A 16857-nucleotide genomic window follows, 5' to 3' on the forward strand; every position below is an offset into this window, starting at 1 on the left:
GAGCAGAAGGTGGAGAGCGGTAGGGAGGGGTTTGTCAGCAGGCTCCTGAGGATGAGAAGAGAGGGTTTAAGGACCAGCAGAGGGGCTGGGGTGGTGGCTCAGTGGTGGAGCGCTTGCCTCCAATGTGTGAAGCACTGGGTTCAATTCTTAGCTCTGCATATAAATAAATGAATAAAAAAAAAATAAAGGTCCTTCAACACTAAAAAATATTAAAAAAAAAAAAAAAAAAAAGAGAGCAGAACCTGGGCCTGAGAACCGGAGGAGCAGAGGGATGGTTTGGAGGAAGGAGAGAGAAGGCTGAGGGCGGGGATGGCTTCTCATTGTCCCAGGTGCTCACAATGGCTGAAAGATCCTTACAACACTGGGATCTAGGGTGCCGAAGTGGACATTCAGGGTCCGAAGGATACTGGGCCAAGATCTAATTGCACAAGCCGATAAGTTTTGGGGGGCTTAGGTCTGGGGTGGAGAGACACCCTAGGTTAGCCAGGAAGCAACCCAGGGGACTATGGGAGGGAGCGGACAAGGAGCCACCCATGGTGAGATGCAGGGGGCGAGTTCAGAGTGGGGTGTCCCTCAGTTTCCAGTATCTCCCAGTCGGGAGGACAGTGATGCTCAGGGCGTCATCACCACCGCTAGATAAACCACCACCACACACCATTATTGTCTCATAGGAACCACCCAGACTCCTGGGTCTCTCTGAGGTTGCTGTCAACCACATAGAACTTGGGTCTGATCCACCTGCGGGGCTCCTTCTGATCTCTCTGAGACGTTTCCCATGGCTGTTTTGAGGGTAAGTCAGCAATTGCTCACTGATACATCGCTTGGAGGATTTTCCCTTGTTGCCATCTCCTTCCTGGGACCCCACTTCCCGGTGTCTACAGAATACCCCACTGAGGGGACTAGGAGGTCAAGTGGACCTGGTCTTGGCTCCGTCGATTCCCCCCTCACTAGTCCCGTTCCAGCTTCCCTGGTTGCCTCTCTGCTGGAGATGCTCCTCTGCCACATGCCCCTGGTCACTCATCTTCTTCATGGGGCTGATGCCTTTAGCGTACCTAAGACCGTCTCTCAATCTGGAGGCAGTGGCACACATCTGAGATCCCAGCGGCTCCGGATGCCCAGGCAGGTGGGTTTTAAGTTCAAAGCCAGGCTCAGCAACTGAGCAAGGCCCTAGCAACTTAGCAAAACCCTGTCTCGAAACTTAACCTAAAGGGTTGGGGGTGTGGCTCAGGGTTTAACCTTCCAGCAGGTTTGGTGTGGTACACACTGGAGTCCCAAACTACTGAGGAGGTGAAAAGGGAAGATTGCTTGAGCTCAGGAGTTCAAGACCAACCTCACCACATAGTAGGACCATCCTTCATTCCTGTCTTCTCTTTTATTTTTCTCCAGGGTAGGTCATCAGCGCCTTCTGGAACCACCTAGATCTTTCATGGTGTGTCCCCATTTGACGGCGAGTCCCATGAGGGCAGGACCCTGTGTTGTGCCCTGCTGAAGTCTACTGGCCTGACAAAAAGGAGATGCTCAGTACACGTTTGAGAACTGCCTGCTTTTCTCTTCCACCTAACGTAAGAATAGGTAGCCACAAGGATTCTTGTGTGTGTTTTTGTGTTTTTGAGATGGGATACCAGCAATCCTGCCTCAGGCTCAGCAGGACTCACAATCCTCCTGCCTCAGCCTCCAGAGCTGCTGGGATTACAGGTGTGGCCACCTTGCCTGTCTCATTTCTGGAGTATTTTTAAGGCAAACCTTAAATGTAATTTCACCCATAAACACTTTGAATGCATCTCTGGCAAATACCTTTTTTAAACCTTTATTTTTTTGTTTATTTTAATATTTATTTTTAGGTTAGACACAATACCTGTATTTTGTTTGTTTTTATGTGGTACTGAGGATTGAACCCAAGGCCTCACATGTGCTAGGTGAGTGCTCTAATGCTGAGCCACAACCTCAGCCCCAAATACCTATTTTTTAAAAATACTTTTTTAGTTGTAGATGGACACACCATATCTTTATTTTTATGTGTTATTGAGGATTGAACCCAGTGCCTTACACATGTGAGGCAAGTGCTTTACCACTGAGCTACAGCCCCAGCCCAACAGATACCTTTATATATATACACACACACACACACACACACACATTTATACAATATTTATTTACTTGTAGATGAAAACACAGTATCTTTATTTTTGCGTGGTGCTGAGGCTCAAACTCAGTGTCTCACACATGGAAGGCAAGCACTTTACCACTGAGCCCAGTCCCCAAATACCTATTTTTCATACAATTATCATGCCATTATTCCTCCTAAACAACTTAAATCCTTCATGTCATCTAAAAGCCAGACATATTTAAACTTCCGTGATGGTCTCAAAAACGGTGGCCATGCCAGTAATCCCAGCGGCTCGGGAGGCTGAGACAGGAGGATGGCAAGTTCAAAGCCAGCCTCAGCAAAAGCGAGGCGCCAAGCAACTGGGTGAGGCTCTTGTCTCTAAGTAAAATAGATAACAGGGCTGGGGAGTGGCTCGGTGAGGAGTGCCTTCCCTCAAACAAAATGTCCTTTTGGGGGGTTGCTCAGTCATACAGTGTGTGCTTAAACCGCCCAAGACCCCGGGCTCCTTCCCCAGCAAGCCCCCCAAAGCCTTTCCTGCGCCGACCCCTTTACTCCTGTTGCAAACTGCTCCAGGGCTCCCTATAGCCTTTTCCCATCCCCACTTTGTGCCTTTCCTCTCCACCTCCCTCAAAACCCAGGCAGCAGCCCTCCCGCGCTCCGGGCGCGTAGGGAAGCGGCCTTCTCTCGCCCGCTGGCCGGGTGCCTACGCTGGAGACCCTCCCGCCACTGATCCGCACCCCGGGCCCACCTTCCGGGGCCGGCGCCACTGGAGCCCACTTCCCAGGGAGGCAACCGCTCTCCGCGCCTCGGGTGACCGCGCTCCCTCTCCAGCCACGCGGTCTTCTTGGGGGACAGTTCGCGGAGGGCGTCTCCTTTGCAGCCCGCACAGCGCAGCACATGCCCCCACGAGCTGGTTTCCCCCGGTGCCCTCCGCCCGGGAGGGCCCGCAGGCCACAGCCGAGGTCCCCCCGCGCGTCTCCACAGGGGCGCGCGGGGGCGAGGCGGCCCCAGCCCGGGAAGGCCGAGGGGCTCTGCATGTCCTCTTCCCGTTGAACTGGACTTTGTTGCGTAAGCGCTGGGTGCCAGGGGAGGTTCTTGAGTAGGGCAAGGGACAAAGCCAGCGCATCCTCGGCGGGGTCAGGCGCCTGGTAGCTCAGGCACCCCTTCGGGAACGCCGCGGGAAGCGCGCCGTCGCCCGGGCAACGGATTCCGGTAGAACCACCGAGACGTGGTCTCAGAGTGCAGAGCGGTCGCCCCGGGCCAGCGAGGTGCGGAGAGCTAGAGAGTTGCGCTGGGCCGATTGTCACGTGGGCGGCCGCTCGAGGGAGGGACTTCCGGCAGCGCGGTATTTTCTTTCCGGTTGTTGGCTCCTGCCGGCTCCTCCCCGACTGGGCCCTGCGCCCCCCGCCCCGCGCGGCCCCCCGCCGCCGGGCCTGCTGCCACCATGAAGAAGTTCTTCCAGGAGATCAAGGCCGACATCAAGTTCAAGAGCGCGGGGCCCGGTCAGAAACTCACAGACTCCGCGGGGTGCGTGACGGTTGCAGGGCGCTAAAGCCCGGCGGGGACGGGACGGGTGGTGAGGAGTCTGAGCTCAGAGGCCGGGAGGCTGACAGGGAGAGGCCGGGCAGGCCTAACGGCGAGATTCCGGCAGCAGCGGGGGGACGGGGGCGTGCCAGGAGGGGCGGAGCGTGGGAGAAGCGAGAGGGGGCCAGGGGCGGGACAAAGGCGGAGCTCGGGGAGGGGACTTGGGGGCGGGCGGGGCACGAGGGCGGAGCGTGGAAGCTGGATGGGGCCTGGGGCGGGGAAAAGGGCGGAGCGTGGTGAACGGGGGCGGGGCAGAAGGGGCGGAGACAGATCAAGAAGGATCTGGCGGGGGCCAGGGGTGCAGCCTGGGGCCAGCTGCGGATGGTTCAGGAGGTGCGGAGCATGGGGGCAGCTGGGGGTGGCACAGGAGGGGCGGAGCATGGGGCACCTGAGGGTGGCACAGGAGGGGCGGAGCATGGGAGGGGGTTGGGGGAATGTGGTGAAGTTTGGGAGCCGGGGCTGGAGTGAGATCTCCGGGCGGGGCAGGAGGCCAATGGGTACTGGCCGGTGGAGGATGAGGGAGTCTGGGGCTGCAGTTGCCGGAGGAAGATCAGAGACCTAGAGGAATAAAGGAGAGGCTTGGGAAATATCTGGAATGACCTGAGATTTGGGGCTGAACCTGGAGGAGCAAGTACTGCAGGGATCCTGGAGTGTCAGTGAGGCTGAGCCTCCTTGGGAAGAGGGCTCCTGGGTTCTGGCCCTGCAGTGCTAGGAAAGGGGAGTGAGTACTAGGAAGAGTCTGGAAGGCCAGCCAGCCTGAGGCTGTGGTCTGGGGTGTAACCTGAGTGGCTGTGAGGGGCCAAAGGAGGTCTGGGAGGTAGGAGCCTTTTTGCCAGGAGATGGAGGCCTGGTGGGAGAAGTGTCTGTCCACTGGAGGCTCCTGGGGAGGCATGGGTGGGAATGGAACAGGTGTGGCATCAGGCGTTCCTGTCTGAGACTGGGGCAGGTGGGGGTGAGGAGATGGGGCCTGGAAGGCTAGGGCTGCTGCAGGAGGCAGCGATGAGCTCAGCCACAGTATGTGGGGGATAGTGGAAGGAATCCTGGAGGGGTTGAAGGTAGGGGAGGAGCCCAGAGGCAGGCAAGAAGGGGCAGGGGAGGCACCAAGGTGTCCTGCATGAGGACTGGGTGTCCTGGGATCTCAGGGGTACAGCGCTGATTGGAGAAGGCAGGCCATGAGGGCCAGGTAGCCAACACCTTGGGTTCCTGCACCCAGGCAGGGAGGAGGGTGGCAAACCTGGAGATGGTGAACAAGTGGTGGGGCTGTGTGATGGGAGGGACATGGGGGCTTGGGGCTACCTCAGTCTAGGGGTTTAGGAGGAACTAGGAGGACTCAGGGTGGTCAGGGAGAGAGCTTGTGGAGGTCCACGTGTCTGTGGCATGTGGCCTGCTGGAGCGGGACTTAAGAGCAGCATCCAGGCTGTTGGAGGCTTGGGCAAAGGTAGGGCCTTGTGCTCTAGGGCCTGCCTTCCAGGGGGACAGTCAGCACAGATGCCACAAGAAGGAGGTGGCGCTGAGGCCCCTGGGAGAGAGAAGTAGTTGGTGGGCAGTGAGGCAGCTGTCAGGTGGTCCAGGAAAGCCCCTCTGAGAAGGTGGCATGTGAGCTGAGAATGGGACTCCCCAGGACCAGTATGTGGCTCTCGGCCCCTCAGCAGCAGCCCCTGCAGACCTGGCTTTATCCCACCCCCAGGTGGAGTGTTCTGCACAAAGGTAAAAAGTGCAAAGACTCCTCAGTGCCACACACTGGGCTGCCTATGGGGGACCAGAGGGGAGCCCCAAGTGGAGGGAAGTGAAGGTGGCACTTGAGTTTGTCACGCGAGCCATGAGGGGGTTGGCGCAGGGGAATGGCGAGCCAGGCTTGGGTTCAGGGGGTCCCTCTGGTTGCCCAGTTAGAGTCCCTGCAGGCTGGCAGCGCTGTGGAAATGCTGTTTCATGGAAAGGTCTAGACAGTGGATGATGCTGGGCGGGTTTGCGGGAGCCATCTTTTCTTCATCTCAAGACCCTCAGCTGTGGGGACGATGGAGAGAGGTGGGGTGGGCAGGAGGCAGGCCCCCAGGTGTCAGGACAGGATGGCTGCTGAGTGTCTGATGGAGCAGAGGAGTGAGGGTCCAATGCTACGCCAGGCCCCTAGAAGGTTCTGTGGACCTAGAGCACAGATGATGGGAACCACTGGGGTCGGGTGAGGGTCCCAGGGGAAGGCGAGACGATTGTATCAGTGCAGGCCCCAGAGGAGTCGCTGCCAGCACCCTCTATGCTAAGTCGTCATGGAGCCACCCATTGCCCATCCAGGGTGTGGAGTAGTGACACCAGGGTGACAGGGATCAGGCCTTGTGGTCAGCCCTGGCAGGGATAGCTTGCCCATGCTCCTGTGAGCCCAGGAGGGTTTGTGAGGAGGGGCCAGAAGCACTCCTGGAGAGCCTGCGGGCAGCACACGGGCAGGGCCAGCCAAATCCAGCAGGGCAGGCCCTCCGCAGTCCTGTGCTGAGGGGCGGAGGGAGGGAGGCAAGGTCGTGACCCATGGGCCTCTTCAGTGCTTGGGAACGTCAGGGTGACTTCTGCAGGGGAGGATGCTGTGGGTCCATTTTACAGATGTGGATGTTGAGGCCCAGCTGGGGCACCACTTGCCCAAAGGGGCAGAGCTCCAAGTAGAGCTGCCTCTCCTGCCTTCAGAGGCTCCTCCACTGTATCAGGACTGTCAGGGCCCTGGGTGGCCTGGGAGGGCGAAAGACAATCCTGTGTAGATGGGCACATGTCTGTCTGAGGGGTCAGGAGGCAGGAACGAGGCTGGGCAGGTGCTCTTCCTACTTCCCCGGGTCAGCCTCCCTGGCCACCCTGGGAGGCCATTTACTCCCCTATCTCTGCCCAGGGAGAAGGCCCCCAGAGAAAAGCCCCAGCAGCCAGCCCTCAGGCAGCCCCGCCAGGGACCCACTGACGAGGCACAGATGGCAGCAGCAGCTGCCCTGGCCCGGCTGGAACAGAAGCAGCCCAGGGCCCGGGGCCCCACGTCACAGGACTCTATTCGGAACCAGGGTGAGTGGTGGTCATCCTGGGCTGAGGTGGGGGACCTAGCACTTGGCTCTGGGTGAAACAGTAAACAGGGTGTTTTAAAGTCAAGAGGGATGTGCCAGGTGGGAGGGTGGCACTGGCCTGGTGTCAGGGGCGCGGGTGACAGAGGTGCTCCTCGAGGAAGGAGGGCAGCTGAGCTATGCAGAAGTGGGGGTGCACAAAGACCAAGCCCAGCAAGAGGACTAGAGCCTGACCCAGAGCGTCGGGTGGGCGGGCGGGCGCTTGCCAGGCGGGCAGGCCGGCAGGCCTAGTGTGGGTGGGGCCCGGGGCCCGGCCTGGGCAGGGCGATGGCTGTCCCATTTTCCTCTCTTCATCTCTTGTTTCCTTCCTCCAGTGAGAAAGGAACTACGCGCCGAGGCGACCGTCAGTGGTGGTCCTGAGCTTCCAGGGACCAAGGAGGTAAGGCTTTTGCTGTGGAACTGCCCCCAAGGCGGGCGGCGGGGACCCCTGGCAGGGCTGTGGCAGAGCTTGAGCCAGGAGGACTTGCTGCCAGGGGCATAAAAGAGGTGTTGTGTCCACTCCGTGCTGCCCCGAACCACAGAGGCAGGTGGGTGTGGACGCCCGCGCCGTCTGGGGCCTCGGGGCTCAGCACCCCGAGGGTGCCAAGAGTGCTCCTGAGGTTCCCAGGGGTGACGGCTGCTGTCCTTGGCCAGGAGGGGCAGGACTGGAACCTCTGTGTGCCTTCAGAAGCCACAGTCTGGCACAGCCCTCCTGTGTCCCGGGGCCTGGAGGGCTCCATGGAGGAGGGATCCTTTGGGAGTCTCGGCAGAGCTTGGCCAGGAAGCGGTGATTTTAGAATGGAAGAGACCCTAGACGTGGCCTAGAATGTGAGGTGCTGAGCCCCCCGACTCCAACCCAGCCCCACACTCGCTCCCGGTAGCTGGGGGTGGCTGCAGGCGCAGGACGCCTGCGAAGTGCAGCGGTTGCTCCCGGCTGGCCTTGCTCTATGTCGGTGCCCTGGGAACTGGGGGATGGCGCATGGGCCAGGGAACCTGGGAGGAAGGGCTCGGCCCTCAGCTGACAAGTGGAAGGGATAGTGAAGGCCAGGAGCGCCAGGCTCTAGGGGCCATGCTCGCCAGCACTGTCCTGGGGCCGCCTCTGTCCACAGTCTTTGCTCAGCGCTCTCACCCCCCAGGTACCTGAGCCCAAAGAGGAAGGCTCGACACACCTCGAGGTGCCTGGCGTGTACTTCACCTGCCCACTCACGGGGGCCACTCTGAGGAGGGACCAGCGGGACACCCACATCAGAGAAGCTATTCTGTCGGTGAGTGCAGTCCCCTGTGTGTCCTCCCAGGGCAGCAGCCAGTTCCAGGTGGGCCTCGCCCTGCCTTCGTGCCTGTGATGCCTACCCAGAGGGCAGCACCCGAGGACGCCATCAGAGCAGAGCAGGGGGCGCGCCACCCCTCAGGCCCCCCTCCTGGCGGCTGCTGGAGGGGGCTGAGGTCCTTTTCTGAGATGCCCTGAGGCGTCTGTCTGTCTCTCCTCCTCCACATTCTGCTCCACATAAAGGGCCGCGGGCGGCCAGGCACGCTTAGCTTAGACACTCGGAGGCAGTCTGCGTGAGGAACTGCTTTGGTATATTTTTTTCCTTGTAGCTCTTTTTTTTTTAGTTGTAGATGGACGCGGTGCTTTTATTTTTATAATTTTTTACTGTAATTTGTTACACGTGACAGCAGAATACGTTACAGTTCCTAGTACACGTACAGGGCACAGTTTTCACGTCTTTGTTATACACACAGCATATTCACACCGTTCGTGTGTTCACGCCTGTACTGAGAGAAATGGTGTCGGTCTCGTTCCACTGTCTTTTTATCTCCATGCCCCCTCCTCCCCGAGGACACAGTGCTTTTATTTGTTTATTTTTACATGTGCTGAGGCTCACACCCAGTGCCTCACGCATGCTAGACAAGCCCCAGCCACAGCTCCTTGTGGCTCTTTATGTGGAAGAAGAACGCAGGAGGAACACAGACGATACCTAAATACCCTTTACCCAGCTGTGTGGGTAGCTTTTTGTTGCAGTAACCAAGCCGTTTGATAAGAACAACTTAGAATGGAGAAAGTTTAGTTGCGGTCATGGTTTCAGAGGTCTCAGTCCATAGATGGCCGACTCGGGTACACTGGCCTGAGGTGAGGCAAGGCATCATGGTGCTGGTTTGCAGAGGAAAGCTGCTCCGCTCCTGGCAGGGTCCGGAAGCAGAGAGAGAGGGGAAGGGACCCCAGGGCAGATGCACCCTGCTGGGCCTCTCAGTGACCACTCCGCTGGCCACACTCCTGACTACATGTCAGGCCATTCAAACCAGGATGGACTGGCTGGTCCCAGCTCCCACCGTCCGCTCATTTCACCTCTGAACCTTCCTGCCTTAGCACTGGGGCTTGGAGGGACACCTCACCCCACACCAGGACACTCAGGGTGAGTTTTCCAGCTCTTACAACCAGTCACTGCAAACCTGGTGGCTTAGGGTCTGTCCTGGCCATTCTTTTGTATTTGTACCCTCCACACTGTGACCCTAGGCTTCCCTGGGCAGGATTCAAGTGCCGCAGCGGGGGTCCTTCCTGAGACTCCAGGGAGATTCTGGTCCCACCTCCTCTATTCTCGGGAGGAGCCCACAGCTCCCGCCCCTGCCTCCTCCTGAGCCAGCTGCGCCCAGGCCAGGTGTTTTCCAAGCTGCCAGCTCTGCTTCTCTTCCTATTCTGGCCCCTCTGGTTACCGGACCCTCCTGGATGACCCAGCACACCCTCGTTCCGTTCCCTCTGCTGCTTCATTCTCCTTTGTCATGAGGCTTCTCCTCGTGGTCCAGGGATTAGGATGCAGGCGTCTTTGTGTACGTGGAGGGGGGCATTAATCTGCTGCCCCCCCATTTGCCAGGTGTTAATGAGATTTGTGCTCCACTTTCTTCACCTACCCTCATCTTTTCCTGAGCTGTCTGTGGGAAAGTTCTACATGCTCTTTTTTTTTTTTTTTGGTGCTGGGAGTTGAACCCAGGGGCGCTTAACCACTGAGCCACATCCCATCCCTTTTTATTTTATTTTATTTTAATTTTTTTTTAAACTTAGAAAGATCTTTTTTTAAAGCAGTGACAAATATGTGCAGAAGTAAGTGTCCAGGGGCTCAAAATTCAAACCCCACACTTCATAGCAAGAGCTCATTGTGTAAGCATTAAAACACTGCCTGATAGTTCAACATTCAAGCTAGAAATGAAATTTTAAGAAACATAAGCAGTGTCTTATCCAGTTTCACAAGATGCTTCCTACACGGGACATCAGGGCCCTGGAAATAATGGTCCTCTTGTGTTGGATGTAAGTTCTTGAGCTCATCTTTGGTTAAGATAAGCCAGGTCTCCAAAGCTGGAAGTCCCTGGGAGCTGCAGTTGCACTGTGAGGGCCTGAGACGTTTATGAGAACCACGCAGGAAACTAGCATTTCCTTCAAGTGCTCATCAGGACTCTGCCCTTAGAAAACGTGAGAACGCACGAGTCGGCAGGTTTGCCAGCCTTCTTCCAATGATTTTAAGGAACATACTTCAGAGCTGATAAGAAATTTGGAGAGGTGTCTCCCAGTTTCCATGTTATGGGGCCATCCCAATCCCTCCTAGCAGCCAATCATCCCTCTCCAGGTTGTTTTTAAAAACACCTGCGGGAGCCCACCGGGGGATTTTGTTATTGTGATGGTTCTTTCAAGGGGACCAGGGGCTTGAAGGTAAACCAGGGGGCCCCACAGGAGAGTCTGGAGCCCTATGGTTTGCACTGGCCATCTACAGGTCAGGTCCGGCACTGAGGCACCTTTACCAGGAAGCAGCAGCTTGAACCCTGTCGCCCGTTTCAACCTTTCCCAAAGCTTTTTCTAGTCGAAATTATCTTGTCTAAATGATGCAGAATGGCTCGAGTTAGAGCTGGACATTTGACCACAATCCTGACCACGCCTAGAGGCGCCCAGGGGCCTCGGCCACCTGGGGCCAGTTGACCCAGCAGGGCGTTCAGGAAGAGGTGCCTATGAGCCTGGGCGGAAAAGGCGCAGAACCCCAAACCTCATGTTGTGGGGCTCCTCTTCACCTCCAAAGGCGGCCTGGCCGCCCTGGAGAATAAACCAGGCCATCCCTCATCGCCACAGAAACCTCACTCATCACAAAGTGTCCTTTGTGGTTCTGACAGCCCTACCTCTCCTGGTTCCCAAATCGCTCGCATCTGAACTGTTTCCCCAGCCAGTATCGTGGCGAGGCTGCCCCGGCCACCGCCAAGTTCGCATACTCCACGCTAGATTAGAGGAGAGGCTGTCCTCTGCTGCCTTCATGGTACTGACGGCGGGCAACACGGGCCCCAAAGTTTCTCCACTCCCCCAGAATGCGGCCGGAGGGCCGAGTAGAAACTTGGAAGGGACAGGGAAGCTGGTACTTGGCATCCACATGGCGGTGGCAGCGAGCAGCTGGAGGAGGAGTGGGAGCACCCGGGCGGGGCTCTGGGAGTCGGACCTCTCCCCTGCGCTGGGCCCACTCAGCGTGGTCATGGGGGGGGTGCATGCGTGGCAGACCCGGGTTAGAGGTGTGCACCTCAAGCAGGGTCGAGCCAGGTCGCTTGGATGCCACGGCGACTCTGCCTCTGAGTCCAGAGCCTCGAAGTCTCGCTCTGACGCCCTTTTTATTTTTTATTTAGAGACAGGGTCTCGCTGAGTTGCTTAGGGTCTCACTAAGTTGCTGAGGCTGGCTTTGAACTCCTGATCCTGCTGTCAGCCTCCCAGCTACTCTGTGCCACCTGTGTGCTCTTTTTTTTTTTTTTTTTTTTAATTATTGGTTCTTTTTAGTTAAACATGACAGTAGAGTCGGGCATGATGGCACATGCCTGTAGTCCCAGCTGCTTGGGAGGCTGAGGCTGGAGGATCATGAGTTCAAAGCCAGCCTCAGCAACCTCAAGACCCTAAGCAACTCAATGAGACATGTCTCTAAATAGAATACAAAATAGGGTTGGGGATGCGGCTCAGTGGTCGAGGGCCCCGAGTTCAATCCCCCAGTTCAGCCCCTGGTACCAAAGCGCAAAAAAACAAAATGACAGTAGAGTCCATTCTGACCTGATCATGGAAGCGTGGAAGGCATCCTGTTCCAGTGAGGAGCCCAGCACCTCTGGTCCCCTCACACTGCTCTGCCCAGTGCCACACACGGGCTCTTCCGGGACTTATTCAGCAGCTTGTGTCAGGCGATTCTGGTTTTGGCTATGAAAACAGGCAGTGAGGGGCCTTGGCCACAGTCATAGGGTGGAGCTTGGGACAGAGGCCACTGCACTGTCCTCTGGGGACTCTTCTAGGGGCATCCCGCTCAGGCTCCCTCCAGTGGTGAGGGAGAGCCCCATCCCTCACCAGGCTTCCTGGTCTTTGTTCAAATTGTAGCCAAAGCGACACCACGGGACAGACTCCCCTGAGCCTCCCTCATTTAGGCTGAGGCTGGCTGTCCTCTGGGAAGGGTGGCCCTTGGTTTGTAGCGCTGTTTATCAGTGAAACTAGACTTGGACTAGGACGTGGGTGGGTTGCAAATATTTTCCCTCAATTGTTTATGTTTTGACTGGACTTAAGTCACTGCCCGGGAGAGATTTTGATCACTGTAACTGAAGGTGTCGGCCTTCCTTTATGGCTTCTAGTTTGGGGTCATACTTAGGAAGCCATTCTTAGCCCCCTCCTAGAATAATACTCCTGTGGTTTTTCTAGCATTTTTCTGTTTGCTTCTCCTTGTCTTGCCTGGGTGGTGTGCGGCACTGTTGGAAGCTCTCACGCAGCTGGAGTCCACCTGCGGGGAGCTATGAGCGTGAGGCAGTTTTCCTGGAGAGCTGCCGATTTCCCGACCCCGTGTCGCGAGAACACTGCTCGCGCATGTGAGGTTTGCCACAGAGAGTCTGGGTTCCTTCCTGACGCCTCTCTGCCACCTCTGGCAGACCTGCTTTCTCTGTCCCCCACTCCCTGGCAATGAAACTAGCAGGTGGGCCGGGTCCCAATCAGGCTGGTGGGGAACTGGCTCATTTGGGAGCCGACGTCTGTGTGCTTCTGATGCAGCTGCCCAGGGCCCCCATGTAGCTAGGGAGGGTGCTGGGAGGACAAGGCCCAAACCCACCTTCCAGGAGCTTTAGGCAAGCTGGTGGGCCCTTGCTGGGCTGCTGTCCACCCCTCCGTCCTCTGCACCTCCCAGTTCACCAGGACTTGCTGGCTGCAGGGCAGCGTGTGTATGGCTCGTTTCCTGGTCGTGCACAGGGTGAGCATATGCTGTTCTGGTCCTGTAGGTAGGCCCTGTCCAGGTTTGGGGCACTCCTGTGCATCCTCTCTGTTCCCCGACACCTGTGTGCCCCCGGGTAAAGATTCGCAGTTCTCCGTCTGCAGGGGTGCGGACCGGCAGGGCTGGGCGTCGTGTGCCAGGATCGCGGGGCCCACTGCTGGAGTTTCCCATGCCAGGGCGAGAGGTAGAGATCTGTCACTTTAGGCCACACTGACCACTGAGGTCACAGAGAGGGCAGCTGTTTCTCTCCTGCTTTGGTGGCCATTGCCCTGTGCCTGGAGATGAGAGTGCCTGAGGCAGGACTGACCTCTGGGGTCCTTCTCCTTGACTCTGTGCCGTGTGTGTAGTTGGATGGCGGATGCCCCTGCTCTGCCCCAAGAGAGCCAGTGGCACCACTCTGGCCACTCCTCTGTGGCCGGCGGTGCAGTGAGGTACCAGGAGTGGCTCTCAGCACGCCATGTCCCCTGCAGCACTTCTCCACAGACCCTGTAGCCGCCTCCATCATGAAGATCCACACATTCAACCGAGACCAGGACAGGGTGAAGCTGGGCGTGGACACCATCGCCAAGTGAGTGCCGTCAGCCACCCAAGCCGCTCCCAGTGGGGCTCTGGGGACTCGGTGGGGCCAGGAAGGAGCAGAGACTGGGAGGGAGGCCAGGCCACCTGAGGCCTCGGGGAAGGCGTCGGGCCTTGGTTTACCTGTCTGCAACAGAAGGGTCGAGGGAATTGGGGGTTCACCACCCTGGTTTCCCTTGGGGTTATCTGAGGAGTGTATAAGGACAAAGGGGACCAGCTCACTCCAGCAGCTGGTCAGGCAGATCGGGTAGATCCAGAAGTGCCCTTGAGTACAGCTGCCAGGGCACCGCCCACGGAACCCCAGCCCTGCTGTGCCTTTGTGCAGGGGTTGGTCATCGTCTCTGTCTATTGTCTGGTCTCTGTGGTTAATCTGTCCTTGGCAGATAGGGCTGAGAGGCCAGGCATAGTGACAGCCCCTCTGGTTGGCTGTGAGGGTGCCTGTGATTCCAACCCCAAGGTGCAGCGCCGGGTCCCACTGGGCCCTTCTTTCTTGCTGCTGCTGCTGCTGCTTGTGACTCTTAGCTGTTGTCCCCTGGTGCTGGCAGTGTCAAGGAGCCAGGGACCCTGTGTCCCATTCCCTCGTCCTCTTCTCAGGTACCTGGACAACATCCACCTGCATCCTGAAGAGGAGAAGTACCGGAAGATCAAGCTGCAGAACAAGGTGTTCCAGGTAAGGGCCGCAGTTCAGCCCGCACAGCTGGCCTCAGCCATGGTGGGATGGCCGGCATGGCGGGGGGGGGGGGGGCATCTTTGAAGTGGCCAGCAGAAGGTGGCAGTAAGGTGACCAAAGTCACATGCCGTGGATGGGCTTGGTGGGCGGCTCCCTGCCTGGAATAGTCTGACCCTTATACTGGGAAGGCACACGTGACGTTCTTCTGCAGCAACAGCGGGTCTGGTGACACCCCAGCCTGTGTTCTGAGCAGAAGCTGTGTCCTCCCCTGCTTTGGGGGATTCCCCAGCAGTCCTTGGGTCTGCCTCCTGCCCCCGGTGGTTGGCCTTTAGGGGAACTGTGTCCTCCAGGAGGTGCTGGGGGAGCTCCAAGGTTCTCCTTAGGAAAGCGAGTTTGTGCTCAGCTCTGCCACAGCTTCAGGGTTTGGTCGCCATCAGGGGTCACTGGGCTTGTGGCTGAGGAGGCCCTGTGTGACCTCTGCTGCACTCCTAGGAGCGCATTAACTGCCTGGAAGGGACCCACGAGTTTTTTGAGGCCATTGGGTTCCAGAGGATGCTACTGCCTGTCCCGGATCAGGGTGAGGCTAGAGGAAGGGCCTGGGCTGAGCCTCAGGTGGGGGTGAGGGGCTGGGTGGGAGGGCCCGGCTTGGGTGGCCCTGCTGCAGTGTCATCTGTGTGGGGGTGGCACAGAGGACCTGGAGGAGTTCTACGTGCTGAGTGAGGCCGCGCTGGCGCAGCCCCAGAGCCTGGAGCGGCATAAGGAGCAGCTGCTGGGTGCAGAGCCCGTGCGGGCCAAACTGGACCGGCAGCGCCGTGTCTTCCGGCCCTCACCCCTGGCTTCCCAGTTTGACCTTCCTGGGGACTTCTTCAACCTCACGGCAGAGGAGATCAAGCGGGAGCAGAGGCTCAGGTGGGCAGGCACACCTGGGGCCCCGGGCAGGTTGGGTTTGGGGCCCAGGCAGCTGCCTGAGCCCTACTCTCTGGGTGTGGCTTGCAGGGCTGATGCTGTGGAGCGGTTGAGCGTGCTGCGGACCAAGGCCATGCGGGAGAGGGAGGAGCAGAGGGAGCTGCGCAAGTACACCTACACGCTGCTGCGCATCCGCCTCCCTGACGGCTGCCTCCTGCAGGGTGGGCCCAGGGGCCAGGGCAGGGCTCGCTCTTGCTACTGGGCCTTCAGCTCTTATAGGGCCAAGGCCCTGAGCTGCGCTCTGCCCAGCTCCTCTCAGACTGAGTTGCTGGTGGTTGGGCTTAGGGGTATAGGAGTGGGCACAGGAGGGGGCACAGGAGAGGGCCAGCCTAGTGGCTGGATCTGACTGTCCTGCTTCCCAGGGACCTTCTACGCCCGGGAGCGGCTGTCATCACTGTACGAGTTCGTCAGGGAGGCCTTGCAGAACGACTGGCTGCCTTTTGAGCTGCTGGCCTCGGGAGGGCAGAAGCTGCCAGAGGAAGAGAACCTGGCCTTGAACGAGTGTGGGCTGGTGAGCGAGGGGCCAGTGCTGGTGATGCAGTTAGGACCCCCAGGGGCTCACCAAGGAGGACCAGGAGACGTCCTGGGAAGCTGATTGCTGTGTCGCAATCACTTTGTCACCAAACCCTCCCTGTGGTCTGTGGTGCTCACAGGGCAGGACTTGGGATAGCTCCAGGCCTGGTTCCTGTGTTAGAATCCCACCTTCCCTCTGGTGCTGTGACCTTGACCTTGCTGTTATCTTGAAGGGTTCCTAATTTCTTGCTGCCTCTTGAAATGGGCCTGGTGGGTCCTCTGAGGAGCAGAACTAAGGTGGAATGAGGGGGGTGGATTTCCCAGAGAGGATGCCCGCGGAGCAGGTGCAGGTCTGCTGCCCGGAAGGGAGGTGAGGGCCTGGGTGGGAACCTGGGGCTCTGGCTGGTTCTGATGGCTTTAGCCAGGCGGGGGCATCTCCTGTCCAATTCACCCATCAGGGGACGATCTGGATCCCACTGTCCCCCACAGGTGCCCTCAGCCCTCCTGACCTTCTCCTGGGATGCCGCTGTGCTAGAGGACATCAAGGCTGCGGGGGCTGAGCCAGACTCCTCCATCCTGAAGCCCGAGCTCCTGGCGGCCATAGAGAAGCTCTCCTGAAATAAAGGCAGGGTTGGCCTCAGCCCACGGGTCTGTCTCATGCTCTCCCTGTCCCCTGTCCCAATCCAGGGCCACCCAGCCACCTCTGGAAACACTGGGCCTGGCCCCCAGCCCTACTCGGCAGGCTGGAGGAGCTGTGCCCGCCTTGGTGGCAGCACCTCTAACCACCATTTTGCAGAGCCCTGGGGCGGGCAGACGTGTCTCCCTGGGCAGAGCTTGAGCACAGGTTCCATGTGCTGTGTATGGGGGTGGCCCCATCTGGCACTAAGCTGGTGACAGTGGCAGGAGAGATGCTAGCCCAACAGCACAGTTGACATGTAATTTCTAAATTATGAACCTAAATAAATGAAATATTTGAAAATAGTTTCCTGGTGGTGAATATGAACCACTGGACTTAGGGCAAGGGTCACCTCTGCTGAGCTCCCCACTACAGAGGGCGCAGCATGGCTCATGCTCTCAGGGCTGCTGGCTGTCCAGCCAGGGGTCCCACGTGCCAAAGGCCAAGCTTTCATG

The 16857-nt window shown here is 58.3% G+C and overlaps 1 protein-coding gene across 1 annotated transcript; it reads left to right on the forward strand.

Moving 5' to 3' along the window:
- The first annotated feature begins 2200 nt into the window (after window positions 1-2200).
- Window positions 2201-16623, forward strand: Ubxn6 (UBX domain protein 6). The gene is made up of 11 exons (XM_026404375.2): window positions 2201-3634; window positions 6555-6718; window positions 7089-7153; window positions 7890-8018; window positions 13472-13569; window positions 14172-14247; window positions 14740-14824; window positions 14937-15156; window positions 15244-15374; window positions 15576-15724; window positions 16216-16623. The coding sequence occupies exons 1-11, from the start codon at window positions 3552-3554 to the stop codon at window positions 16342-16344; spliced, it is 1329 nt and encodes a 442-aa protein (XP_026260160.2). The 5' UTR covers window positions 2201-3551; the 3' UTR covers window positions 16345-16623.
- The last annotated feature ends 234 nt before the right edge of the window (window positions 16624-16857 follow it).

This window comes from Urocitellus parryii, chromosome 3 (assembly GCF_045843805.1).
Source record: "Urocitellus parryii isolate mUroPar1 chromosome 3, mUroPar1.hap1, whole genome shotgun sequence".
NCBI lineage: Eukaryota > Metazoa > Chordata > Mammalia > Rodentia > Sciuridae > Urocitellus > Urocitellus parryii.